Source organism: Pomacea canaliculata, linkage group LG4 (genome assembly GCF_003073045.1).
Source record: "Pomacea canaliculata isolate SZHN2017 linkage group LG4, ASM307304v1, whole genome shotgun sequence".
Taxonomy (NCBI): domain Eukaryota; kingdom Metazoa; phylum Mollusca; class Gastropoda; order Architaenioglossa; family Ampullariidae; genus Pomacea; species Pomacea canaliculata.
In genome coordinates, this window is record NC_037593.1 from 2,849,967 (window position 1) to 2,877,492 (window position 27,526).

General features: G+C 37.3%; 3 protein-coding genes across 7 annotated transcripts; 1 reads left to right on the plus strand and 2 right to left on the minus strand.

Annotated features, from left to right (window-relative positions):
- Positions 1 to 990: 990 nt before the first annotated feature.
- Positions 991 to 8,383, minus strand: LOC112563267 (nudix hydrolase 8-like). Of its 2 annotated transcripts, XM_025237109.1 has the most exons (9): positions 8,108 to 8,383; positions 7,488 to 7,577; positions 5,488 to 5,546; positions 4,699 to 4,772; positions 3,905 to 3,996; positions 3,629 to 3,734; positions 3,012 to 3,122; positions 2,478 to 2,680; positions 991 to 1,995 (listed from the first exon to the last, which is right to left on the minus strand). In XM_025237109.1, the coding sequence occupies exons 3-9, from the start codon at positions 5,517 to 5,519 to the stop codon at positions 1,822 to 1,824; spliced, it is 792 nt and encodes a 263-aa protein (XP_025092894.1). In that variant the 5' UTR covers positions 5,520 to 5,546; positions 7,488 to 7,577; positions 8,108 to 8,383; the 3' UTR covers positions 991 to 1,821. The 2 variants fall into 2 exon arrangements, with proteins under 2 accessions (XP_025092894.1, XP_025092892.1); XM_025237107.1 differs by lacking the exon at positions 7,488 to 7,577.
- On the minus strand, positions 5,572 to 8,414 carry LOC112563268 (probable peptide chain release factor C12orf65, mitochondrial). Of its 2 annotated transcripts, XM_025237111.1 has the most exons (3): positions 8,307 to 8,414; positions 6,825 to 7,303; positions 5,572 to 6,189 (listed from the first exon to the last, which is right to left on the minus strand). In XM_025237111.1, exons 2-3 carry the CDS (start codon positions 7,296 to 7,298, stop codon positions 5,983 to 5,985), a joined length of 681 nt encoding a protein of 226 aa, XP_025092896.1. In that variant the 5' UTR covers positions 7,299 to 7,303; positions 8,307 to 8,414; the 3' UTR covers positions 5,572 to 5,982. The 2 variants fall into 2 exon arrangements, with proteins under 2 accessions (XP_025092896.1, XP_025092895.1); XM_025237110.1 differs by lacking the exon at positions 8,307 to 8,414 and having other exon boundaries at positions 6,825 to 8,113.
- A 28-nt stretch (positions 8,415 to 8,442) lies between these two features.
- Positions 8,443 to 26,863, plus strand: LOC112563262. 3 transcript variants are annotated; one of them, XM_025237102.1, is made up of 20 exons: positions 8,443 to 8,580; positions 11,136 to 12,367; positions 12,491 to 12,655; positions 13,878 to 14,368; positions 16,153 to 16,320; positions 16,851 to 17,276; positions 17,460 to 17,632; positions 18,134 to 18,367; positions 18,746 to 18,794; positions 19,001 to 19,162; positions 19,863 to 19,916; positions 20,263 to 20,310; positions 20,869 to 20,933; positions 22,144 to 22,227; positions 22,511 to 22,648; positions 22,847 to 23,403; positions 24,760 to 24,890; positions 25,231 to 25,317; positions 25,586 to 25,651; positions 25,812 to 26,863. In XM_025237102.1, exons 2-20 carry the CDS (start codon positions 11,137 to 11,139, stop codon positions 25,905 to 25,907), a joined length of 4,425 nt encoding a protein of 1,474 aa, XP_025092887.1. In that variant the 5' UTR covers positions 8,443 to 8,580; position 11,136; the 3' UTR covers positions 25,908 to 26,863. The 3 variants fall into 3 exon arrangements, with proteins under 3 accessions (XP_025092887.1, XP_025092886.1, XP_025092888.1); XM_025237101.1 differs by having other exon boundaries at positions 11,136 to 12,655; XM_025237103.1 differs by lacking the exon at positions 12,491 to 12,655.
- Positions 26,864 to 27,526: the final 663 nt, after the last annotated feature.

The window sequence follows — 27,526 nt, forward strand, 5'->3', positions numbered from 1 at the left end:
TCATGGTTGCTGTCTCTCTTCAAGTCTTGCAAATATCTGGTGCAATAATTTACAAAGAACACACAGATAAAAATAAAGAAAAGAAAAACTATAAAAATACCCTCCTGAAAATCTAATAATCATTTGTTTTTAAATTCACTATGCTACTAATTTAATATTCTCCAGTTACATTACAAAAACTTGCTCACTCCAAAAGATTCGAAAACTGACATGGACTCGCCTAAATAGGTTTTCACATGAATCACTATGAACTCTTTGAGACCATTATTATTCTGTTTTTTGTCAAGCACTTTGAACTAGCCTTTGATGCTAGGGTTAAGTGCTCCATCAATTAAATTTATTATTTTTATTATTATCTAACACTTTTAACAAGTCTGGTCTGGATTTTACAACACAGCACTGAGTAAAACTGTCATATTGCCCCTCCTGGTCAAGGACACAAAATGGCACCAAAAATCACTCATTCTTCCTCAACCCTGATCGTCACAATTTATACTAGTGGAGCCTCTCAGTAATGATGCTTAAAGAAAAGATGCTTATCAAGATATGTTAGCACCCATGCAAATTATTCGTCATCCGCCCACCTTTTTCATTTCCCATTCTCATCCAAGCAATTAAACATTAAACCCCCCTCACCCCCAACAGGTTTGTGACAAACTAGTTGCGGTATGTTGTATATTACCAGACCACAATTATTTATATTCATTAAATGATATACCATAATAAGTGCATCAGGATTTTATTTTTTTCTTCAGTTCTTGATGTACTTTTCAGATTCAGGTTTGATGGAAAATCTGTCTTCCTTTGTAAATCTAACTAAAAATATATGTTTAAACCAACACAGGGATATGAGTGCTTTCTTGCATGTGAACACCACAAAGTCTGCTACAGAAAAAAAAAATAATTTGAAGAAACAGTATTGAACAGATTATGATAGGTACTGCAACTATGGAGGGCCAAGAACGACACAAAAAAAAACCAACTCTTGTATTTCATTTCATTTATTTTATTGGCTATTAGCCCAGGGGTAATTTTTAGCTATAACATCAGAAAACATACTGGTTAATCAGAACTAGTCAGTATTCAAGCAATTTAACAATCTGAGAGCTGGGTTCAAACTAAACACAATGATATTGAGAGACTATTTGTATCCTGCTGCATAACGCTGAAACCATCACATACGAAGGGAGGGTCACTAAACAGTGAGATAAAAACTGTATGCACTATAAACATTTTACTCTACTTATATGTGAATTTCTTCCTGATATAGCAATCAGAATAACTATCATCACCTCTCTTTCCCCTCTATCAAGAACGAAACTATCTCACCAACATCATTTATATAATTTAAATATATAATTTATTAATGCTTTGATTTTTTATTAAAAGCATCAGTTTGAAGTTTATCAGTTTGTGAAATTATGTAGATAATGCTGAATGCTGCTGATCTGATTTTTGCATAATTAGAGATTTATAGACACATGATCCAAAAAGGCACAGTAATATTCTGTGTATATGGAAGAGCTGATTTTGGTGTTAAATGTATCAGACTGCAGTAGGTACAAGTCTTTAATCACCATACAACCCTGCATTTTAGAATAACTGTCATATGAATGAAATTACCCACACTTAATTGTTAAAATTGGTTTTTTGTCAGCATGTAGTGACCTTGAAATGGATTCATGCTTTCAACAGCCAGTGACATAGCAAATGAAATTATTTATCACAAGGTCCCAGTCCCAAACATTTCAGTGAACACCAAATAACAAAAAATCTTATAGTCTAATGACATCAGTGTTTCTGAGTAACTATTGTTCCTGGTCAATGTCTATCTTGTATATTCTTGATGCTGTAAATATTATTTAGAACTCGCTTGTCAAATGACAGAACTTTGGATGGTATGATGGAGAAACCATTCTCAATGTTCTCCTTGTAGCATAAAGCAAAGTGACGATTGGCATCAGAGATGGTTGGATCACTGATGTATTCATCAAGCTGTGGAAAAGAATTGCAGATTGAAGCAATAACACATTTGCTTTTTCAGAGCTAAATGTTTTGGTCTGTGTCATCAGTATGTTATATATATTTTGAATCAGTTTGAACACGTGCTTTCAGTGTTTCGTATTCTGACAATGTTTGTAAGTTTACAATAAAGTGGAGGTATGCGCTATGTAAAACTGTATTATTATTATTAAAATACTAAGTACAACTTGCAGTGTCTCAGACATGCATAATACAGTGTGAGCCTGACTTTTGTACTAGTTTTGTTCTGTTTTGTTGCATGCTCCTCTGAGGAGAAGAGATCCTTGCATGCTGGAAATATAAAACTTAGAAAAATGTCAGTATCATTTCCATGCTGAAACGTGAAAACTTGCGAGAAGTTAGTAACAATATTAGCTCATGTGAAAGAAGAAGCATCTTCTTCCTGACCAAATGAAATAATAATTCAAGACTGGAAAAAGAAGAGATGCACCTACATCCATCCACTGACAATCGGAGACTTCTCGAGGACATGGTTTAATTTCTTGAGTAATTGGTCGCATGACGCAAATGAAATAGATGTCAGAACAACCAAATCTGTAATTGTGCTGATGTCGGAATGCTAAAAGGGACACAAATTCACACTCCACACCAGTCTCTTCTAGCACTTCCCGTTGAGCAGTGTCGATCAAATCTTCCCCTACACACAGATTGCATCCCATTGACTGAATGCATTATAATCAGAGAAATCAAAAATGATGTTGAAAATTATAGAAATGGCTTTGTGAAGGTCTAAATGGTCTCCACTACCTCAGAGTAACCATTATAGATGTAAATGGAAAGCAGTGTTGCCCAAAAGTCTCAAGAAAGGCTAGATATATATATTGCAATATTGGAAAAATTTGTTAAAGCATCTATATCTATGGTGGAAAACATTTAAACTACCATAGCTAAAGGTGAAAAAAATATAGGCTAAGCTTTTTTGAAAACAGCTATGGACGAAAGTTTTTAAGGTTTTATGAGCTTTGTACCCTTGTTTGCATGTCCACCTGGTAATTTCCAGGGTGATTTCTTATTCTGCCCATACCGCTCCTGCATCACAAGTAGCTGGTTCTTTTCATTAACCACAAAGCCACCAACACCTTCAAGAAGAAAGATTTGTGGTTTTATGAATGAAGTCTTGTCACTTCTACAGGCACATCTACATTCTCACATTCTACATTCTCTAAGAAGTACTGGAACTAGAAGACTATTTTATAGGTTACATTGTAGTTTTTTTATATTAATGATCTGCATATTATCTGCCAACCAAAATGCTTGTTTTAAAGGGTCAATCTCAGAATGATTTCACCAGCCAGGTGAGCTGACCTGTGTGCACCGCTACAGGTGCTTACATCCAACTCAGTCTGACGAGACAGGGGTGTACTAGGTACATAGCCAAGCTACTCACTGTCCATTTGAGTTGCCTACAGTTTACAAACATAAGTTTACATCTATGTTGATGTTTGCAGATGCAGATTAGATGGGAGCAGTAAGGCAGACAAATGTAGTTTAGACATAGTTTTTAACATCAGCATATCTCACTTGACTGATGTGCTTTATAAATTTAAATCAAACACCTACTAACCTGATGTTTGTGTTTGCTTACCTATATACTGATTGGCATATTCTGGTAATTCATTGGGATGGTTATCGCACATCCACAATGTCATCATGACGTAGCCAGGCTGAGCATGATGAAAGTCAAAACCCATCTTTAAAAGAAATGGACAAAAGTTCTTTTTTCACCTCAAAAACAAAGTTTTCATCAAATGGATGAAGCACTAAAGATTTTCAAAAATTACAGTCAATACCAGTCATTAAAAATATTGGCTATTGGAAGTAATTGTCCAGCTCCACTGTTAATCACTCCTAGTTCTCCTACCTCTGTAAGCAGTGGCACTAGACTGGAGTGAAGAGAAGCCACTTTAATCCAAAGTCCTCTCTTTCCACTTACTTTCCATTCTGACACTGCACCTGCATATTTTGACACATAGGATCTGTTAACATTTTTAAGTGAATGCTGTGCACTTGAAAATGTTTCAGATGGTCATGCCTAGGCTTAAATGTGCCATTTATACTTTTAATACTACATCTCTTAAACAGATGCAAGTGATGAAGACTTGATGTTGAATACCTTCAGAAATATGTGATGCTGACACTTTTGCAGCATTTATTAACCAAAGTTGCTAAAGCGTCATTATCAGGAAAACCCATATTACACCTGCTCTATGTCCCATATTTTCTTTGATAAAAAAACAACCCATGTACACCAAAGGACAAAGTCACTAGTTTGAATTTGGACCTTCTCTGAACTTTGATGTACTAGCAACACACTTGCCAAACATCTCTTTGATGCTTACATAAAACATCTTGAAAACTGGAATTTATTTTCAACATACTCCCATATTTGGAACTAAAGTGGGTTTTTAATAAAATATTTTAAATTGAGTATACCATGTCAAGGAATGCTAAATTATAATTCTTTAACATGACTATTATGGCATGCTACAAAAAATATAATCTTTTAAAATACTTTAATCAAAATTCATTTCCTAACCTTGAGACATTTTTTATGATTGATCCCTCAAATCTAAAAGCTGGGTTGTATGTAGTCATTAATATCAGTCTCCTCAAATACTATCAACAAAGATAACAGTATCATTTGGTCTATGATACCTTTTAGGTTTTGCAAAAATACTGCATCATCCTTGAAAGACTGTTGAGCAGTATCTATGGTGATGCCATCATACCTGCAGAGTAGGTAAACCAGGGTTTTACAAATTACAGCAGACCTAAAATATAACCAACTCAAAAGATTTGCTAAAAGACATTTATAAGGAACATAACAGTTTTATTTTGTTAAATGTTTTCTTTGTTAATGCATGCTTCTAAGTATATAACACTGTTCAGCGATGATTCTATTTCAGAAAGAGAAAAACAATAAAGTGGAAGACATGAAAAAAAGAGCCTTATTACTCATTTAATTGAATACATATAGATATATTTACAAGCAAACAATAAAAATGGCACATTTTAAACAGAACCGGTATATTTTGAGATAGTCCTGAACACTATCCACTTAACCATTTTAAGCTCGTCATTTCAAATGGCTCCACATATTTTTTTAATATTGCTCAGAGGAACAAACCCAGAGAAAGTTCTTGTGTCCTGGCTGCATTGGAAAATGCACACAACTGAACAAAGTGTTCTCTAATAAAATTATATAAGCCAATTCCAAATCTTGCAGTGGCAAGCATAAGGGCTTAATGCTTAAAATTATTTTATCGTTGTTTAAATAAAACATGAACAATCACAAACACATAAATCTAGTGGGTGTCTGGTATGTTATGTAAGCAAAACCCACTTTATGTCATCTCAAACTAATTATGGTCAACAGCAGCCATTGGTAATGGATTTATGAGTCTTTTTTTAACATGGAAAAAATATCTGACTTTATCCCTCTACCTGTCAGTCACCACTTTGAAGAACTCGGCCATTGTGTCTCACAGCACACCACCACTATGCTGAAAATTAAAATAAACATCTAAGTCGATGCTCTAGTAATGTTTATTGTGCTTTTGATGTTTATTATAATCTCTCTCTATATATATATACAAGCATAACATGTATATTTAAATTGTTATGTTTATGGTTTGTAGCATTGTTTTTGAATGGAATATCTGTAAGCACAATTAATTATCATACATGTAATGATACCAATGCTCTTTTTGCCTCATGCAACTTGATAACAAATCAATGAACATATTTCAAGACAGGAGACATACACTACATGAAAATATAAAGTATATGTTTGTATGTGTTTGGGTTTGTGAGCAAAAGAAAAATTTCTGTCATGGACTTTCTTGGACAGACATAAAGTTTGATTTGATAACAATAGCTCTCATTGCCCATCAGCATTTTTCTGTACACAACTGCTTGGAAAATGTTTTCACTAATTTATCAGTCCAAGCCTTCTCTATCTTTAAAAGCTTTTTTCAAGTCTAATCTTTTCTTGTTTTTGCTTTTCTTTTCTTGGCGGTTTAGGGATTTCTCCCGCTCCTGCTGTGAGAGAAAGCTTTCCTCTTGGTGAAGGAACAAATCCACCCTGTCTTGTAAGCGTTCTCGTGCCCGTTTCCGATTTGTCTCCAGTGAACGTGTTTCGTGACACTGTCAGGACATAATCAAACAGAATGAAGAGTGAAAAATAAGCAATTTTTATGTTCTGTTCTTTTCTCAAACACAAGACATACATTGCATAAAAATTTCTCTCCCTTGCCTCCACCCACATACATTTACCCTTACACATGTGTGCACATAGGTACACATATCAAATTATTCACTTTTTGTTTTATGATATTCAAACCCTTTGAACACCATAGTTTTCACCTGACTTTTGACAAGATGTCAAGATCTCACTTCCCTACAAGTTTAGCATTTAGTTTATTGCAGGATTTGAATTCCTTTAATTTGCGTAAATAGTTATGTTCTGAGATACACATCTCGACTCAAACAGCATCAACTATCATGTAGAAAGAGGCCAAGGCCAAGACCATGACATCACTGATGTACAAAAGCTACTTCGGCTATGCCTAACTGACCAGATCAATTGGTTCTTGTAAGCTCACTAGCACTTCAGTCATCTAAAAATTTAGGATGTGCTGAATTGAACACATTATTTAAATAAAAAATCTACATCATCAACACATTATGATAACATTGGTAACATCTTTTGAATTATCAGTAACTTTCAGAGCTTGTGTTTGAAAACATTTGATGACATCTCTAGGGGAAAAAGCAATCACCTTGACAACAATTCCTGTGGGTTTATGCTTGAGTACAACACAGTTAGCAGTCTGGTTCACTGACTGCCCTCCAGGGCCACTTCCTCGCACAAACTCCTCTTCTAAATCAGCCTTCAAGAGTTCTGGAAACTGGTAAGTCTTTCTTGACACAAATCGCACATGTCTCTGGGTGGGATTACCTCTGGCTCCAGTAGTTTGCAGAAGTTGAGTGCCAACTGATAGGATCCTTGCACAGAAATGCCTAAACTGTTCCTCTCTCAAACAGCATGTTGAATTTGAATTTCCCAAGTTTAACTGTTTCTCACTGACAGATCTCTTTTGAAAGTGTGTGCCTCTTGAAGCCTTATTACATGGCAAAAATAGCTGTCTTTGATTTCTAAGATTTTGCAGAGGAGATGACCTTAGATACTGGTAATAAACAGGAACAGTGCATTTCCTGTTCAAAACCATTATAGACCCAAGGAGCAGTGACATTTGAACTGTGAACAAAGGATTCCGTTTGAAACTAAAATCTATGTTTTTTTTAGCATATAACATGATATCTATAACAAAATACTTTATAGTTTTCACCTCAATAATAACTGTTTTACAATCACGAGAAGTTTTGTAAACTTACAGTTCATCAACATTACATTTGATATAAGCAATTCTCATGTACTTCACCTGTACTGTTTAAGGTCTGCAAGTGTGGAGATATGGTCAGTACAAGATACTACAACCCCAAATCTGACAGAATAGACACTCTTCCAGTCTCTAGAAAGAAGCCAGTGAACATTACTATGCACAGAAAGTGGTCAAAACTGTGACATGACCATATGTTGATCATGCCTATGAAGGTATAACTGTTTTAGCTCTCTCACTGGAAAAAGCTTTGATAATTAATCCTTTCCTAATATCTAGATTTTCCTCCTCTTTCTGCGCTCTTGTATTTTGAGGATGGAAGAGGTGGGGGATACTCACTTTGATTTGGGGAAATATGCTCAATCATTTGAAAGATTTTTTGTACTTTAGCAGACCTTTGAATAGAATAACAAATCATTTTAAAATTCATTCAGAAGTGTATTAAAATTAGTTGTGAATACTTAGAAAAAGATACACCGTTCTTTTACTACTTTTTTTTTTCATCCAAGATTGGTTTATTTGATAGGAGTTACTTTTCATTACTGAAGGATGGGTGGGTAATAAAAATCCCCAACAACCATCCCTCACGACTAATACTGCATCCAAATTACAACTGAGTTTAATAATTTATAAGATAGCATTTAATGAAGAAATGACAGTACTCGTAGTAAAAAGCGGGTTTTAAATGGTACAGTCGTGTGTACGGTCCGTCAGGTGAGCCGATGTATCTGTCGGCTGCTCTTCGGCTTCATTTGATCACGTGATTTGAGTGGTCACTGGTTTGTTTTTAACTCGATAATTTAACAGATGTCTTGTTCGATCGTTTTAGATTATAAGTAGTATTCTTAATACCAGACTTACACAAACTGTTTGTGAAATTCGTAATTTAGAAGAAAGGTCACATCTGATCCGCGTATTTACATGTTCTACAGTCTACGGTTGTAACGGGCCCAGTGATCTCCCTTCGTTGTTCAACTTCCGGGCCGCCAGAAAATACCAACAAGTCTCAGCAAGAAAATAAAAACTTTAACTTCAGTCTGGTTCTGAAACTCAGACCGTGTTGGATCTAATCGTGTTACCATTTGACTCGCATACTCAAATATAGTGTCTTGCAATGCTTTACTGCTCACTTGAGGTAAACGTTGTTTTGTATGAATGTCAGCTTACCAAAGTTCGTCTGCAACAAATTACGCAATGACAGTAGGATGCCAGTGTGATTGTCACGGAATTCCAAGTTATTGCAGATGTCATGAATAGATGATGTGATTGACATAATATAATAAGTTCAGGGTAAATGTTAGTAAGGCAGTCGTAGCATGTGGAACGTTGTTGTTTTAAAAAAATAATTTGATGAAGACTTTTTGATCATTATTATATCTCGTGAACTGGTATCAAACAGTGGTAAACACGCGTTTCAGAAAATTTGATAATATTTCTTCTATATTACTTCAGTTAACAATCAGTGATGATAACAAATTTAACTATATGTAAGCATTATTGAATGTCTTTGTTGTTATTGTTATTAAACAACATGTTACAACTATTTAGTATACAACAGTGGTGTTATGTAACCAATTCATAACAGATGAGAATATGTACATGCATACATATCATAACACTTTCCATTTAATCTCTGATTTTTACCGTGCTGTTGATAAACCTAAAACAGAATCTTAAAAAGGACATGCATGTTTGGAACAGAGCTTGCTTTGTGGTTGAATGATAAGAAGCAGAAGTCACTTTTCAGGATGTAATTTATGGATTTTTAATGACATCACATGGGTAGTGTTCCACTCCTTACAGAGGAGTTTTATCTCCTGCTCGTTCCATTCCAGCTACATTCACACCAAGTATAATTCACGTTACAACCTGTTTAATATGAATATGAATGAGGGAGTTAGTAAGAAAAGGACATTCATTGGTATTGTTAAAGAAAGTAGTTTTATAGATTGTTGGCTATAGGTCCAAACCGCATGAAAGTGAATGTGGTTTTTTTCCATAGAACTTAATACATGATTTCATTAATATATGCTTGACAGCAGTGAATAGCTGTAGAAGTTTTTGAGTTCATGTACCTGAATCTTTAAATTCTTTTGTTGCCTTCAATTTCAAGTTCAAATACAGTGACAGTTGATATGCCCTGCTTAAACTAAATTTTTGTGGATGAAAAGGAGCCACAGTGCAAGCAATTTTTTAATCCTTTTACAGTGTGAATATGTAGCTTGTTGGAACATGTGTCATAAACTGAAATAGAGTTCTGTCATTGATCTGTTTCCTGCAGCATTAATATATAAGTGACTTTACGTCATGTGTTTGCTCTTTAAACCGTCTTAGACCACATAAGTATTCAACTTCTGCTTAATTCGTTCATTTTTAGCAATCATTAAGTCATTACTAAGTGAAAATATTTAAAATGATGAAATAAATTTTTGCCAGAATTGGTACATCAAGTGGAGTTATTTTCGAGAACAGGTTTGATAGAATACCTTTCAAAGACAGAAGAGATTTATATTACAACTAGAAAATGGTTTGTAGTTTTAATACCTTGACAATAGTTTCTCCTATCATTGTTTCTGTTAGAGAAATTTAGTCAGATTAAAAATGTAATTTTTGTTGAGCCACACTCTTGTGAGCAATAGTTTTGTATCTGCGATAAAACAATAGGTATCTGTTGACCTTTTGTGTCTGCACCCATCTGGTGTAAACAGTATCACACATTGGCAGGTATCTGTGTGCTGTGTATATGTCAGCTATTTGCCCCAAACATTTTGTTGAAATACTGGCAGTAAAAAAAGAGAGATGAGAGTGTGTGTTTATGCACTTACCCTTCATCCAGAATTACCCTGTTGTGATTATTTAATTTTTGAAAAAAAAACTAGCTTTGATCTTGTCCTATAATAGACTTTCAGCATCTTGTAAATAAAGCAGGGTGGTGATGGTTGTGGCTAATAATAATAATAACACTAAACATTTATTATTGCTGTTTTTGAGCATTCCAAGTTATTTTTTTAAGTTCCTTTACAACTGGTGATTAAGAGCTCTAAAAGAGCAACGGCAGTTGTGATTTGTGTGTTATGAAGATACATTGTAGAAATGTTGAGCTATGGAAATCAGGTGCTCGGACAGAGGTATCAGGTAAAACCCATTAAACAGAGGGGAGTAGAGTTGAACAGACTGAACTGAAAGGAGTGAGATGGAGAGGTGTGTGCTGTTAATAAATTGCCTTTAATGAACATGGTGAAAAGGATATTTTAGGGAATTATTACTATTTTTTTTGTGTGTGCATGAGTTAAAATTAGACTCAGGCTTTGTAAAGTCATGCTACTAAATTTGAAACATCCTCCAGTTTTGGGAGGAGGCCATCCTCCCCAAAATCAAAGTTGTTGGCTCAAGACCCCAGGTGGTAACACCTTGCAAGTGTCTAATTAGGAAGTGACATCATGAGCACAGGTATTTCAGTTTTACTACAATGCGTAGGAATAAACTTGACCAAAATGAAGTAGCAGAACAAAAGTTGCCAATAAAATCAGAATCGGATAGTGTGGCTAGTTGCTTTTAAAACAAGGCAGAATCACTGAAGGGAAATAAATTCTTATTATCTAGATTACTCCATGCGTGAAAGCATTCATGGGCAATTTGTTGATATTGCTTTGTAAATTATTTTCTCATGTCCTTTTTTTTTCATGACAGGATGGATAGTGGAGAAGAGAGAGATGTTAGTCAGGCACCTGGTGATGAAGATGGTGGTGACAGTAGCTCAGCATTTCCAGAACAGGATGGTGACACTGCAGCACTTGACGGTCAAGTGCAAGCAGGAGAGGATGCTGAAACAGATGAAAATGTTGCTGCTTTAGATCGCTGTAGTGAAGCGGATAATGCACAAGAAGGTGATGACAAAGATGCGCACAGAGCTGACTCTCACAAGTTACTCAGGACTGACTTAGACAGCAGCGAAGAGGAGCTCACAGAATTGAGTCCTTTACGAGATGGTGGTGGAGATAGAATTCATACCCCTCTCATGACTTATCAGCTTTTTTTGGAAGAGGACGATGCTGAGAAACATGAAGATATTGATGTAGGGGATAAAGATTCAGAAGCAGACGGCTCTGTAGGACAGGAAGGTCTAGAACATCATATAGAGGTACATCAAGAGAGAGAGGAAGTAGAGCAAGAAGGTGTACCACCCCCTGCAGAGAGTCAATTGCTGAGTATTGTTGATAACGAAAGAAAAGATGAAAAAAGCGAGGATTACAAAGACAACCAAGAAGACAAAGGCATGCCAATGTCTGATGATTTACCAGGCTTTCCTGCTTCACCGGGCTTTGCTGTGGACATAAAAAGCCCCCTTGTACTTCTTGGTCACGAAGGAAATGATCTTGAGTTTGAGAAATACGGCAAACAAGACAATGATTCACAGAACAGTGCATCAGATGGATTAGAGCAGCCAGTCACTATTGCACAGAATGTGTTATTAGATGTTTTGGAGAAGGTTCTAGCAAGTGAAAATAATAATGTGGAGAGTGGAGAAGAGGAACATCTTGGGGGAAGAAAGTCATTGTCAAGCAGCGAAAGTCCACTCCAGTACCCTGAACTAGAAAAAGTGCAGTTGTGCAGTGATGACAGTGAGTATGATTTTGAGCAGTATAGGGTGCACAGTGTACCAAAACAGTCTGTACATGACAAAGATGGTCTTGAAGGACAAGAGCTTACTGGTGACTTTCAGGAAGACAGAAAATTGGAAGTGGATCAGTTGTGGGCTTATGATTCCGAAGATCACAAGAGCGATGATTCTGTACCCTTGGGTATGCGTGTAGCAGGCTCTGATGTTGAGGAGGAGGAGGAGTTGAAAGGAGAGTCAAGAGTGGTCTACCCTGTGAATGAGATGGCAGGTGCCCAGGGTGGTGATGCTTGTCAAGCCCAAGGTAAGATCGCTGACCACGAGGCTAAAAGCACAGGTGGACTACAGGTAGTAAACATGGATTCTCCAAAACCTGAGTATCCACTAAATTACGACAACTATAAAGTGTGCAGGGTGTTGTCTCCAGGGGTCAAAGAGTGCCTTATTCTGGAGACGGGCGAGCATGTGATATGTAGGAACAGGGGAACACCCAAGAATCCTCCTGGAACTGGCGATACAGGTTCAGCACATACAGGTAGTGGGTCCAGCTCTGTTGGCAGATTCAGCCGAGAGGGAGTTAGAAGGAAAATGTGTAAGTTCATGCATGCATATAAGGCAGGTTGTGCCCTCCTTCTCTTACCTGAATTAACTGCATGAGCAGCATGTCTTTCCCATGCATCCCAATCGTTGTTTTGTCTAACATAGTGTTCAGCTTAGCTTCTGTGTGTTCTTCACACCTTTGCCTTTCTCTCTCCCAGATTCTTACTGTCACTGAAACATTGCATTCTTGTTGGCTTCTTGTCATTTTCAATTCCTTCATAAATCAAGGGAGGTGGGGTCATGTCCAGTCTTTCACAGTGATTATCAGCCCTATTGTTTAGTATTTAAAATATAACCCGCAGATTGTGGGTTTTACTTTTGCATGCATAAAATGAACTTACATATTATTGATTTATAAAAAGTCAAGATGAACCCTTGCTATTTTTCCTCTCTCTGTTTTGCTTGAATTTTTTTATGAACAGAAATCTTTGGAAATTAAGGGAAAATGATTAAGGAAAATTTTAGCAAGTTTTTCAGTAATGCAGCTAATTATTATATATATTAATACAAATTAGTTTTCTTAAACAAAAGTAATATGACTACTACCTGAAATTTTACTGTAGCCTGGATGTTTACTAGCAGGCTTTTTTCTTTTTGTGGTAAGCATGGACAGTGCTTATAGCTTATGACTGTAAAATCATAACTTTTACTTTTTTGACATAGAGGATTAATTGATCCATTTATTTATTTTAATATGTATGCTTGATGGAATTCCTTGCTGTTGAGATTTCCAGTATTTACATGTGGCTCATCCACACTCCCCTTGTATGCTTTATAATTCTATTCACTTTTTTTTAATTGTTTAATACTTTCAAAATTTATTAGAAATAGCTGTAAATAATGTAATAACTTGGTGTTCAGTATTCTACATTTTTGCATGACATTGCTTCCTAATCTGTAGGGTACAAATCTCTGTTAATAAACGTGCTCTTGGTCAGTTGTAGATAACTTACTGCTCTTCAAACATGTTTTATAATGTCAATATTTGAAAATGTATTACCAAAAGACTGTTTCTTCCACCTTCCTTCCATTTTAATTCTGTAATTATTATTATTTTCGTGATGCTGTTTTTTACCAGTTCTTCAAGCATTCTAAATTTTACTAGCACTACAGAGTGTATAAGAAGCTGCAATAGCGGGGCTTAAAAACACAAAGTGAGCTAAAATGCAACGACAACTGTATTTGCATAATGTATCATTTTTTTTTTATACAAGTTGCAGATAATGATACAAAAGGGACAACACCTAAAAGAGTGCCAGCTGTCTCTGATCATCTATCTAGTCAGGAGAATCTCACATTGCCAGTCAATCATATTTCTCAGCAGCCAGCTAAGCTCCATTCTGTTATTCACAGCAAAGGACAGCCCGATGATAGAAAGAGTTTTGATGGGTCCTATCTTCAGAGACCTCGCATTGGTGAGGAATCAGTAAGCCTGGAGCTCAGAGCTTCAAACAGTTTTTCTGGGGACAGGTTAAGTTGTGCCACCAGGGAGATGGTGTCACAGAGACAAAATGATATGACCCACAGACTGAGCAGGCACCAGGAAAATTTTGTGCAAGATTTTGATGGCAGAAGACGAGATGGTGGTGGTGGTGCCAGCCTTGAGGGTTCTGGCTTATCCTTTCTGTCAGGTTCGACAAATGCTAGTGGATCAGTGCCTAATCCAGGAGTCATTCCAAACTTTAAGACTTTGCAAGACCAGCAGGTAAGCTTATATTATTATTATAAAATGTGTTTGTATGCTTAGTTTGGCATATGTGTCTGTGCATGTGGATGTGTGCATTTCTTCTTTGACATTGCCAGATAACATTACCATTGGAGATAAAGGGTTACAATTACTTTTTAACAATCGAAAGTCATCGTCCTGAAAGTGAGCTAGCACATGACCAGTATGCGTGGCGTTCCTCTCATCAGATGAACAACAGCTCTCAGACAGCTATATAGGCAAAAAGCAATTCTGATATAGCAGTTTTTCAACCAACACTCCAAATAAACAGCAGGGAGGTCAGGAAGGTGCAGTCATGTCATCTAGTAAGTCTCAAGAAAAGAAGTTTTACAATAAAAAGTTGATTTCCTCTTTGTACACTTCCAGATGATATGACCATAGGAGAATAGAATAGGAGAACTTGGAGGAAACCAAAACAACTCCTTTGCAGTAACAAGCCGTTATATGTTGGGCTGCAGAAATGGGGTCTAAAAGTAGCAGAGGGGCAGTGTGAGATTTAAAGTCTCACAACCAACTCTTTCTGGGAGCACTTTCTGGAAGATGCCTTCATTTTTCTGCTGAAAGTGATGGTGAAGACATTCAAACGTGAGAATATGATGGACCTTGAGTCAAATCTCATGATTCCTGCTCTGCAGTATAATAATACCGACTCAAAAACAGAGTAGGGGACCAAGTGTCCTCCCCTTTGCAACAGAAGCAACACTCTTTGACGGGTGATTGATGTGAAAGGGGATTGTCCTGTGTAGACTAATTCACCAGAGGTAACTGGTACTAAAAAGAGAACTCCAGGACTGACCATCATCATAACCCCAATGAGCCAGATGAGGAACAACTGCCTACTCCTAGGGGTGGGGGCACCAGCACCGAAAACCTTATCCCATTGTAAGGGTTGGGAAAGATGTGCACATGGTGACGAGAACAGCGTTCAGGCACACAGGGGATAGGTCAGGTCAGGGGTGGGGACGAAAGTCTTGCCTCATCTAAGGCAGATGAACAATTTCCCTGCAACTTAGATCCCACCTAAGGAGGCTGATCATGCCAAGCTTGTGTCTGTCGGACAGGACAAGCACTGAATGCACAGAGGATGTGAGGAGGAGATAAACATTTGCTATTCCCATGTCAGACAGAGGCAGCTGGCTGGTGCAACAATACAAAAGATCTCTGCAGCATGAGCAGAAAAGGTTGGTAGAGTGAGGAATCAAGCTGAACACATGACACTGATAGGTGGTTGGTAGAGTGGGGAAATCAAACTGAATGCAGGACACTGACAGGTGGCTGGTGCAGCCTCTGTCTCAAGAGCATCAAAGTGCGTGGCTGAACACCGCTGTAGACATCAGAATAACTGCTGTCTTGGCTTTGCTTTTGCCTTTATAGCTAAGGAGCTGTTGCTCACCTGACCAATGGATGACCCACCTGCCAGGTAGGTGCTAGCTTGCTCTCAGTAAGAAAACTTATGATGGCTAAAGAGCAGTTTTAGCTCTTTATCTCCTATGTTCATGTCAAGTCTCAAAGAAAGAAAATTTACAATAAAAATTTTGTATGTGTATGGGTGTGCGCATACATGAGTGCATAAAATAAACAATATTATTTGGCAAATCATTATCAAGTCTTTTTAATGTTTTCTTTGAATTATTTTACAAATTTTTTCTTTATTCATAGAAATATATGTTTTTCTGTCACTTATTTTTTAAGCATAAAATAACAATTTCTAAGAAATTGCTTTAAAGCCATTGCCATGAGATTGTAATTTTCAAACTTTCAAGCTGAGTTGGCTAGCCATGTACAGACTGCTTGAGGACCAGCACCGTGGAGAGCTACAGGCCCAGCATGCGGAGCACCAGCGCATGATCAACAGAATGCAGCAGCATCTCGAGAAAGAGCTGACGCGACAGCAGCAAACTATGAAAGACAAGCTGCATGCTCATAAAGAGGTTAGCATACTTCTTCTTCCTGTCTACTGAACTCTTTGTCACAAGTGATAAGCCACAATCACACCTTTAATTAATTAGCATAGTTTCAGCACAATGCTGTATTTTTTTTTCATTGTGTTATTGAAATTTTTACTTGACAAGTATGAACTGCAGTAACGACACTTAAGGTCATCATCCAAAGGGATGGTTAACCATAGTGGTGAAAAACTTAAGCAGAAACATTTTAAAGTCCTGAAACTCTGAGTAGTAGTAGTAGTAATAATAAAGCACTTACATAGAACATTTCCTTGCGTGCTAGTGAGCTCGATGCACTCGGACTTAAGAGCAGCATGAGAAACAAATAAAGCATCCCACAGTGCAAACTATGAAAATAAAAGGATGAAGAAGAGGGAGTTAACGACAGAAAAAGAGAAGAGCCTGTGTAATTAACATGTTCAAAATAGAAGGAATAGGGTTAAATAGACATAGGGCTAACGTCTTGTCCTTCATAAACTGAAATTTGGCATTGTTTTGGTTTTATAATGTCTTAGGTACTGTCAGAGCTGCATTCACCAAAGGAGGTCAGGACCTTGCCAAGAGGTTCTGACCAAAGCTGGGATAGTGCCAGAGTTGGCCGAATGCGCTATCAAGACATGCTGGAGGAGGAATACGATTCAGGGGAGCATTACTCCAAACTCTCCAGCAGCCAGATGCGACAGGAGCGTAGCTGGAGTGCTAACCATTTGAGTAGCCAAATGAAGATGGAAACCACCTCAAGTAGTGGACGAACCCCAGATAATCTTGAACTTTCAGGGACCTCGTCCTTGCAGCACATCCCACTTGCCTCACTGGAAACGAGACCAAGGGCAAAGTCTGTGAAAGAAAGTCATTCAGTCTCTGAAGTTGGATGGGATAAACAACTCCGTGGAGGTGTTTACAGTACCCCAATGCCAATCAGCAGGATCAAAAGTACAAGTGTAAGACACTTGATAACGATTCTCTGGTTAAGTTAAACTGAATTGCTCAAGCAAAGTGTATACTGATGTGACAATCTTATTATTCACAGACCAAATCTTTTAATTTGTTTACTAATGTATACACAAGCACTGGCTGTTCCAGCAGTAAAAATACTTACCGTGGTTGTCTTTTGATTTCTCTAGTCTGCCAGTGGGTTGAGCCTAACAGGTAGTGTGGGAGAAAGCTGTGCTGTTGATGAGACCATTAGGAGCAGTGAGCGCTGGCCTCGAGAACCCATTGACTCTAGGACACATGTTGAAGGTCCAAGGCACAGCAGGGAGGTGTCTTTCCATGACAATGATCAATTGTCACCAAGGTAAGGGGAAAGCCGATGTATTAAATAAATACCTAAATAGTTTGTCAGAATAGTCCTTCAGCTGTATACTTGAGAAAGAATTATATATTTTTTACTGAATGCATTTTAAAATTTATTATGAATAAATACACTTTTGCAATTTACCATTGGCCAGTTGTATTAGTTTAATTTAGTCCTTGCTATTCCTTGAGGAGCAAAGGGCCTCAACATCTCTCCAGTGAACCCAGTTTTGGGCAGTACCCCTCATTTTAGCTCATGTGGTTCTGACATCCTTTGCATCACTCTCTGCTGTTCTTTTCCAAGTTAATTTGTTTAGCTCATTCAATATAGACATATCAACATAATTGAGTTGTAGCTATGAAGATGTTTGCATTTGCAGTTGCAAGCACTCACACATGCACACAAAATACTGATTCACTGGGGCACTATATAGACTGCTGCCTTAAAAAAAAAAAAAATGCCAAGATTTTGACCTCTTGCTTTTTTCTTTTTTGCTTCTAGGTCACAATTGTCTTTGCGTGAAAAGCATGCCAAGCATTTAGCTGATCTTAGAGCTTATTATGAGGCGGAGCTCAAGGATTTGCGAGAGAAACTAAGCTTAGTTACAGATGGGCAGAGAATCTTTGCTACGTCTACACAAATGGAGAGTGTGGAGGAGCGAATTCTCAGGGAGGAGAACCACACACTACGACAGCATTGTCAGGATTTACAAGATGTCCTGGATGATGCCAACATGTGAGGCTGAAAATGAGACCTTTTTTAAGCCACATTCTTGTTTGGTCTTTGTATAATGCATTGTTTCTTATTTACCTGGGTTAGTTAACTGGATTTTATATTTATCTCATCCACATCTGGTCTTTGGCATGACATATTTTCTGATGATATATAGGTGTCATATTTCTTATAAATTGGACATATGTTTACATATTGGATTGTTTCTTTGTTTACAATGTTTGCACAATGCATTGTTTCTTATGTATGAATGCAGAGTTCATTCTTTCCTTTATTTATGGTGTTCGTATAAAACATTGAAGGTATTTTGATCTATAAATAATTGTTATTCTGCATATACTTGTGAGTGAGATTTCATTTGTTGTCAAACTTCATTTTCAGTCAAAATAGGGAGCTGCAGCAGAAGCTTCAGGGCCTTGAGATCAGAGCTGTGAGCACTTTGTTCAACTTGTTCATTTTAGGATGTCTCCTTTTGTCTGCTTCTCACTAACATGCCTGCCACACATACAGACACAAACACACATACGCTCAGAGACACAAACACTCTCATTCTCCTCTCATCTCATTCACCTACAATTCACTTGCCTTATCCTTCTTGATATCTTTTGCTATCAGGCTATGATCATTCCATTGCAGGCAGACTATGCAGAACGATACGAGGAGTCTCAAGAGAACGTCTTAAAGCTGAAAAATCGCCTGGAAGAATTACATGCCTATGCCAAAGAAAGGGAAGCAATGCTCGAGGAATCTCAGGCCAACGAACACAAACAAGCACTTATAATTCAAGATCTGTATAAGGTGTGAAGAGGGGTCAAATATTATTCATGAAATCTCATGTGAACAATTACATCAAAACAGACTTGTGAGAAACATAATGTGAATAATTGCATCTAGATGCTTCTGTTCCTTGCCCCTCCACCCACCCCAAAAAGTAGAATTTCAAACACTTGATAATTTTGTCTTCAACTGTTGGATGTATAGAAACATTACTCTTGAGTATGCTAGTCTCCCGGAAAATGTTGTCCCAACTAAAATTAATTGCAGAACAGCTTAGAGCAAGAAAATGGAATTGCTGAAAGCTTTTTTTTATTAATTATAACAAAAGATTTTCATAAATAGATGCAATTAAGTATGAAACAGAATGATACTGGGGATATTTTGCTACCCATTGACTCCTGGAATAGGAATGTACTTGGAATTCAAAGAAATTAGAAATAAGTAGTTGATAGTTGGCGTCTTCGTTTTTAAAAAAGGTTTTTATTTGCAAAACTGGTTTGCCTCAGGCTTTGATGAAGTAATGATTACCACTGTTACCCAACTTGTAATGTTGTAATAATAAAAATAACAGCAACAGTAACATAATTTACTTTCGCTCTCTCTCACACACACATATTTGATTAGAAACTTCTTCTCTGAACTGTGCCTAGAACTTGTTGTGAATGAGAAAGACATCTTGACTAAGCAAAACAAAAGATAAGTTTGTTTCAATGTTGATTAGGTACAAGAGGAACAAGCTGAAAGCATGCGAAGGGATAAGGCTGCTTTGAACAGAGTGAGTTGTGGACGGTTAATACAGGGTGGCTGACCAACATTTCTGTTAGGGATGGTGGTGGTGGTGAATTTACTGCATTTGACACCACCAGTCCTTTATGCTTTACTTAGTTTATCATACTTGTTGTTAAGGTCATTCTGTTCAGGAGGAAAACTTGCTAGAGCCTCAGCCCTCAGTCTTGGTACCTACTGACATAAAAAGTATTTCATTAAAGAGGTTGTTTATGATCCAGGCTTTAATAACAGTGATCAGTCTCATCACATCTCATGCATCTAAAGAAAGGCTGCAAGCATAACTTTAAAAATGTTGAATTCTGTTTTAAATTCTGAAATGTCTGTTTGTGCAGCTTCTTGACAAGTATGAGAAGATGGAGAAAGAATACAATGCCCTCAAGGTTGGTCATGTTTTGTTGCTTTAGTGTGGACTTCCATACCTCTGTTACAAACATCTCAATGACTCTGCCTCCACCTGTCTTCCTCATGCAGATCTCTGCACTATCTCCTCTCTCAGCCTGTTTTGATTCCCTATACCTTGCATTCCTTGAACCAGACCTGGTATATTTTGTCTTGTTAACATTTTTTGTTTCTGATCTACTCGCCCTAAATACATTGAGATCAGTTGTAACCCACGGAACAAATACTTGAATTTGAACCCTTATGTTAGCATGAGGTAATGCGTAATGTGGGAGCTGCTGGAAATTTTTATTCTTGTCTTTGAACGAAAGTGTCGTAACGGCAGAAGACATTATTAAGACTTTCTTTGATGTTAATGATGGTAGTAGGATCAATACAGTAATTAGTGTGTTTTTGATTTTAGTTCATAAATCTGATTCATTCTCCTCAGTACGATCTGTACATTAAAAAAAAAAAAAAACAAACCCCAACTGACATTGCACCAAAACCCAAGATTCAGTTTTCAATGTACTTGTTTAAATCCTTCTTTTCTTTTTCAGGAAACCACTGCAGACCTTGACAAAAAGTTGTATGAAACACGAAGTGAAACTGTGGATCTGAACAAGTATGTTACAATAGAGCATTCTATACATGTATTTGTTTTATTAAATGGCTATATTCTTGTTTTACTCTTGGTATTGGGAATATTCCGCAGTTTTCTTCCATGCATAATCCCTTTTTATTTCATTTTCTCAACATTTGATTAAGCATTTCTGTGGTCTTTTGACATGCCTGATGACATGTCTCTTGATAAGCATGTTTCACACCTCTGTCATTCTGCATACAATGAGCTCTGGAAGATAAGATCCATTCACCATACTCTGTCGATCTCACCATCCAAAATTCTCATCTGTTCATTTGCTCTGTCTAAACTAGACTATTGCAACTGTCTTAATTCTTGCTGGCTCTCCACAGTACCTCATTGATAAGCTTCAGAAAGTCCAAAATTCAGCTGCTTGTCTCATTAACCAGACTTGCAATTTGAACATGTCACACCATTTCGTCACTCTCTTCATTGGCTACCAGTTAAAGCTAAAAAAGACTACAAGCTCTGAACTCTATGCTATGATCATGGATTCTTTGATGGCTTCCCCCCCCCCCCCCCACTACTTTACGGATGTCTGCCCACAGTCCTATCCAAAACCTTGGCTCCTCATCAGATTCGCGCATTCTGATATGGACAACAGACATCCTCCCTCTGCGCTTCTAAGCAGTGGAACTTTCTTCCACATCCCATTTGCCACTCGGACTACAAGGCTACATTTAAACGCTCTCTGAAAACATGTCTGTTCACTAAGTACTTTCCCTGAATTACTATTCTTAACTTCCTGGCAATATTGCCTGTCATGCTAACCATCATGTAACGACTCCATCTTATACTGTTTATAGTATCTACATCCCTTCATACCTTCATCCACTACTTTACCTTTACCTCATCTTTATGTTGTTCAGTGTGTCGCACCTCACTGTCCACTGGCTGTTATCTTTCATTTATCATTACTGGCCTGTGCAGTGTGATCTATCTTGATCGTGATGCTGCGTTTTATAAGTACCCATTATTATTATTAAGTTTGCAGGTGTAAACATTAAGATCAAAGGTACTGGTTCTTAGCCATCAGCTAGTCTCACCCTATGAATACTGCTGCTTGTAAAGCAATTTACAAGACAAAAAGGCTTGTACTTAGGGAGAAGTAGTAAGTGGTGTTAGATGGAAAGATATTAAGAAACGATAAGATCTTCCCACTTTGTTGATTGGTAACATGCGACTTGTACAGATTGATCTCACGGCTGGAACTGGAGAACAAACGTCTACAACGGGACAATGATAACCTCAGGCAAAGGCTTAGTGTCAGCAGCAGGTAGGTCTTCGGTTGTCTGTTTTTGTATGAACTTCTTTTAAAATTCTTGCCTTCAAACTTCAAAATAGAGGGTTATTTTATTTTTATGTTTTTAGTTACAACTTACCTTGGCTTTCATAGTTGAATGCTGGACCGTGATCAGCTGAGATCAAGCTGGGAAGGAATGGAGTTCATGACAGGCATATGCACTTATGGCATGCACGTGCCTGTCTTTTTAAGAATTTCCTTACATCTGGTCAGTATTTGTGCAGTGGAGAAATAATAGAATGATTCTTTTTTTCAGCTTTTCAATAATGGGCCGTGAACCACAAGATGTGTCCGAACCATCTGCTGACCGATCTTCAAGTCATCTGGCAAACAGCACAGGTAGCTTGCCATCTAGTTCTCACCAGAACACCTCGGCTGATAAGAAGACAACAAGGTGATTACTATTTTCTGTAAAATAGTAGAACACTTCTTGCAGCTACTTTAATCAGCTAACTGCCATGCATATCCATGATTCCATTTGGAACATTTCTTTGTTTTCATCTTTATGTAAACTTACCATATTATGAATTTCAAAAATGATGCCCGTAATGTGGTTGTGTTATGATGTTAGCTTTTTTTTTTTTGCTCACAGTTTGAGAACACCTGAAAGAGCTATGCCCAGGGTCATTCAATCGGATAGGAGCTGTGATGGTGACTCGTCATCCTCACCCTTGCTTAGGGCTGAAATGGAGTTGCGTCGTCTTCAAGAAAACCTGTCTCGCTCAGACTTTGCCCCGAAGCTGCAGCCCAAGAAGTACAGCTCCACAGAGTCTCTAGTAGCACAAAATGGCTACTCCAAAGTCACTATCATTGACACTTTAAAATCGCCCCAGAGAGCATCAAACCCGACACCTGCATCCATAACAACTTCACAGAAACCTAAGAGCAAAAAGAGTTCTAGTACTGCTTCATTACAGGCAGCTAGAGATCTGTCAGTACAAAATGGGGATGCAAGTCCCCAAAAGTCAACCATGCAGAATTTACGACCAAACACTTCTTCTTATCCTACTGCTCTTTCTTCACCAACTCGGTTTGATGTGGGAGTGAGGCCAGAAGTTTCTCAGCCATCTTCATCCAAGGAAAAAAATACATCTATAAGGGAAAAGGAATATTCAAAGGAGAGAAGTGTATCACATGGTTCTCTGATAGGTGAGGAAATTTTGCTATTTCTCAGAGCTTGTAAACATTATTTCTCAGCACAAGTATTGCGGAAATAAGATCATAGTTCTCCTGACAGTAGATTTGATTTTCAAAAAAGTTGTACAGCTTTAATGTCTTGTCTGAATGTTGCTAAAGTATTTTATCAGCTTTCTTAATCACTGGGATTTTTTTCATTTCACCTTTCTGGGACACATAGCACACATACATACATGATACCCGCATGTTCTTTAAAACAGCAAAACACAAAGATCTACCTGTAGGTTTCTTGAATTTTATGCACCTTCCCTCCTCAAAAAAATGACTTTGTTCCCTTTCTTGTTCAAATTCAGGTAGTAGAATCACAAAGTATACACAAATATGCAGTCATAATAAATAATGAAAAGGCAGCTCTTACACAGACTGTTATTCATACGACACAACTCTACAGTCTGAGACTTGATATTGATTAAGAAATATATTGTAACTGGTGGTTTACAAAACCAAATTCACCAACAAAAATTTCTTTGGCCAGTTGCACAGTCATCCGCACACCATCCAGTCAGATAACTATTCACTGTTCCTTTGATATATCTATATGAAAACCAGTCCAAGGTTAAGTATGTTTTACTTTATGGTGACTCACAAAGTATTCAAGTACCACACACACACACTCATACGAGAAAACAGCATCGCATGCTATCCATGGGTAATGGTGATATGGTCTGAAAAACTTAGCAAAACATACATCCATAGGAAAAGGAGACTAGGATCCCAAGCACTGGCTAGGACACAGATTTGCCAGCAAATTACCAAAGGTGAAGCTACTCACACAGAGTGCACTTGGCTCTCCCTGATGCTCACAAATAACTAGAGAAAAATGAGATGTTGCAATGTAAATCTTGTGAAAGTAGTTTGTCCTGTAAATAACATGGACTTGTGAAACTAGTTCATCATATAAATAACAATGGACCTGTGAAGAGGAACAAAAAGAGCTTTCTATGACAATGACAAACATTGGGCCAGTTTTGCTGCATACAATTTGTTTCAAGCTTATTTTTGACTAAATTCCAGGTAAAAATAGATAAAATGTTCAAAGTGCTTACAATTACATAAACCACAAAATAAAATATTGACATTCTTAAAAAATGGTCATATGTTTATCTTTACTATGCAAGGAAAGGTCTTCAATTTGATTGATATGTTACCTCTGTTCAACTATTTTCATACTAAAGTGTGCGGTAAGCTCTCGTGAACATTCTAGTCACCTGCATTGGTTTCATGTATGCACAATACAATACTATCATGCAGACATACACATCTGAGGGGAATAACTCTAGTCCCTGACAGACCTATGGTTATTTGCAGAGGGTACTAAATCAGTGGACACCATGTTGGATCGTATCCGCACTGGAGAAATTGTGTCACGACCACAGTGGGAAGATGTGTACACATCACTGGCCAGACCAAGACAAACAGACGGATCTTCTCTGACCAAGGTGAGAGTAGTTAAATAGCTGATTGATTCTTATCATGAGAAACATTTGTTTAGAATTAGTGGCTAACTGAACTTTTCCATGATTTTATAAAAGTAGACAAAGGTCATGTATACACAATGTAATAATACTATGCACATCTCGCAAGTGTCACAAATTGGAGAAAATGTCAGTCTATACATGATTTTCTCTTTTAAACAAATCTGTGAATATTTAATGACATTAGTATTTTCTTTTAACCTGTCTGCAGTTTTTAACTTAATTTTCATGTTGAGTTTTGTGCTTTGGGTTAGCCTGAATGATTGAAAAAAAAGTGTTTTATTTACCTTTCATTTTTGCACAGACCCAAGAGGAAATGTTACGGGAACGGCTCAGGACCATAGAGGAGATGGAGCGACATTATGATGAGCTTCAGGTAGAGAAACGAAAGGTCAGATATGTCTTTGTGTTTGGTTCTTCAGAATGATTTTGTCTATTGGTATATTCTTAAATGTAGAAGTGTTTCATGGTTCTAAAACTTAAAAAAAAAATTAAGCAGCTATATCCTGTGCACAGTTTAATGAAAGCATATATGTTGTTTAAAAACGTATTTTCTTTTCTTTTTGAAAAAGCGCATATTTAATTTCGTTTAAATATTACTAGGGTCTGTATGCATCAGTGCATGGATACATCTGTATATTATTTGTTGATGTTGATAGCTGGAGTCAATGTTGAACAAAGTCCCATCCCATGGTCGAGTAGACCGAAAGTCCAGACAAAATAAGGTGAGCTTGAGATAATACTTTGATTTGCATTTAATTATACATGTGTGTGATTGCTTCTACTATTAGCAACATTCAAACACATACATGCTGTCACAGATCTTGAAAAGAGAATTAAAACTTAATAATCTAAGCAGCATTAATTGCCATTTCTTTTGTTTAGGAGGAACTTGAGAACAGGCTGGACAAAGTTGACCGAGAGCTTGGTTCTCTCCGCATGACTCTCAAACGCTTCCAGGTCCTCAAGTCCACAGTGTAACACTTTGCTGATTGTAGAGTGACAGCAGTTTCCATGGCAGCACATATTGTTTTGATAAAAGTGACATAAACTACCCCTTTCATATGGAGGAGAGGCGAGGCTGATTTTTAGGCTCTCACTCATGTAGGGTGGTTAATACTGACCATTATGTCTGCTCTCACCTTGTGCCATAACAATAGCAAACTTTCCAAGATTCTGGGGAAGGGTACCTTTCAAAGATGATGTTGGTTGCATGACGGCAAATTCATGGTATAGCTGACTCTTGTTACTGTTTAAGCAAACCTTTTTGTAGCATGGTAATTTTTTTTATTAATTCAGAGTATTACACTGACTTCTCTGTAATATGGTTCTGAGTTCTCTTTGTGTCGTCTGTGTTCATCTTTTGTTACTTGTGTACATAGTTTTCTCTTTCCGTCACTTGTATTCTGTCCATGTCTCCTACTTCAGCTGAGAGCATGTTCCTTCATCAGCATGAGTATGTGCTTTATAATCATGTTTCTTATCGTTATATTGCTTATCGTTTAAGATGGTCTTTTGCCAGAATAACCTTGCTGTCAAATTGTCAGGATGCTGTACTAAGTACACTCTTGCCTTTCATGCCATCTAGACAGACAAAAGAGGCAGGGACAGAAAAGGGAAATGTGAAAGACATGCATGTCAGTGTTACTTTATTTTTACTATGAAAATATTTAAAATTTGAGATGCTTTTTTAATTTTGAAACATCTGTAATATGAAACTTTTTCATATTTTTATGCAGATCCCATGTTAAAGTTCCTATTTCCTACTTTTATTTCATGTCATTGCACTTTAAAAAAAATAGCAATGCTCGTCTTACTTATTATAAATGTGGTTTGTTTATTGTAATGTTCACGGGGCATTGTAAAGTTAAGCCAGATTTACTGTCTAAAATGTAAACTTTTTGCCTGTATATGACAATAACATTATTTCTAGCTAATTTTTGTTGTTTTGAACAATTATATAAAGACGGAAGGATGAATGGCCTCCTCTCCAACCTGCAGTGTGGCTTCAGAAAATGCCGCAGCACCATGGACTATTTGGTCCGGCTTGAAACTTGTCAAGGATGTGTTTGTTGCAAAGAACATGTTTTAGGGGTAGAAGGCCTACGACACTACCTGGAAGCAAGGTATTCTGTTGGACCTTCACACCCTTGGCTTCCGGGGACATATGCCACTCCTCATAAAAAATTTCGAGTAGGGTCTATCCTGTATCAAGCCCTGGTCAGCTCCAACTTAGACTACGGATCCATCATCTATGGCTCGGCTCGGCTCGGTTTTTTTTTTTTTTTTTTTTGCTCATCTCCAGAAAAACTTTAATTTTTCTCACAGATTACAAAGAATCACAGATGGGGATTTCTGTCAACACTCGACATTTTTTTAATGTATTTCCTTCTCTAATTCCCTTCTTCTTGTTTTGCTAAGCCTCCTCTCTTAGACAACTGCTTTTGTGGAAGTAATGCGTATTGAGAAAGGAGCTTTGAGGTTTTAGAAAAACAAGAAAATTCTTTCACAATAAGTTGAACCGAAAAAATGACAAACAGATGTTTGTGTGTCCCCCCCCCCTTTTTTTTTTAGTATGCACTTTGAGCCTGCCTTTAATG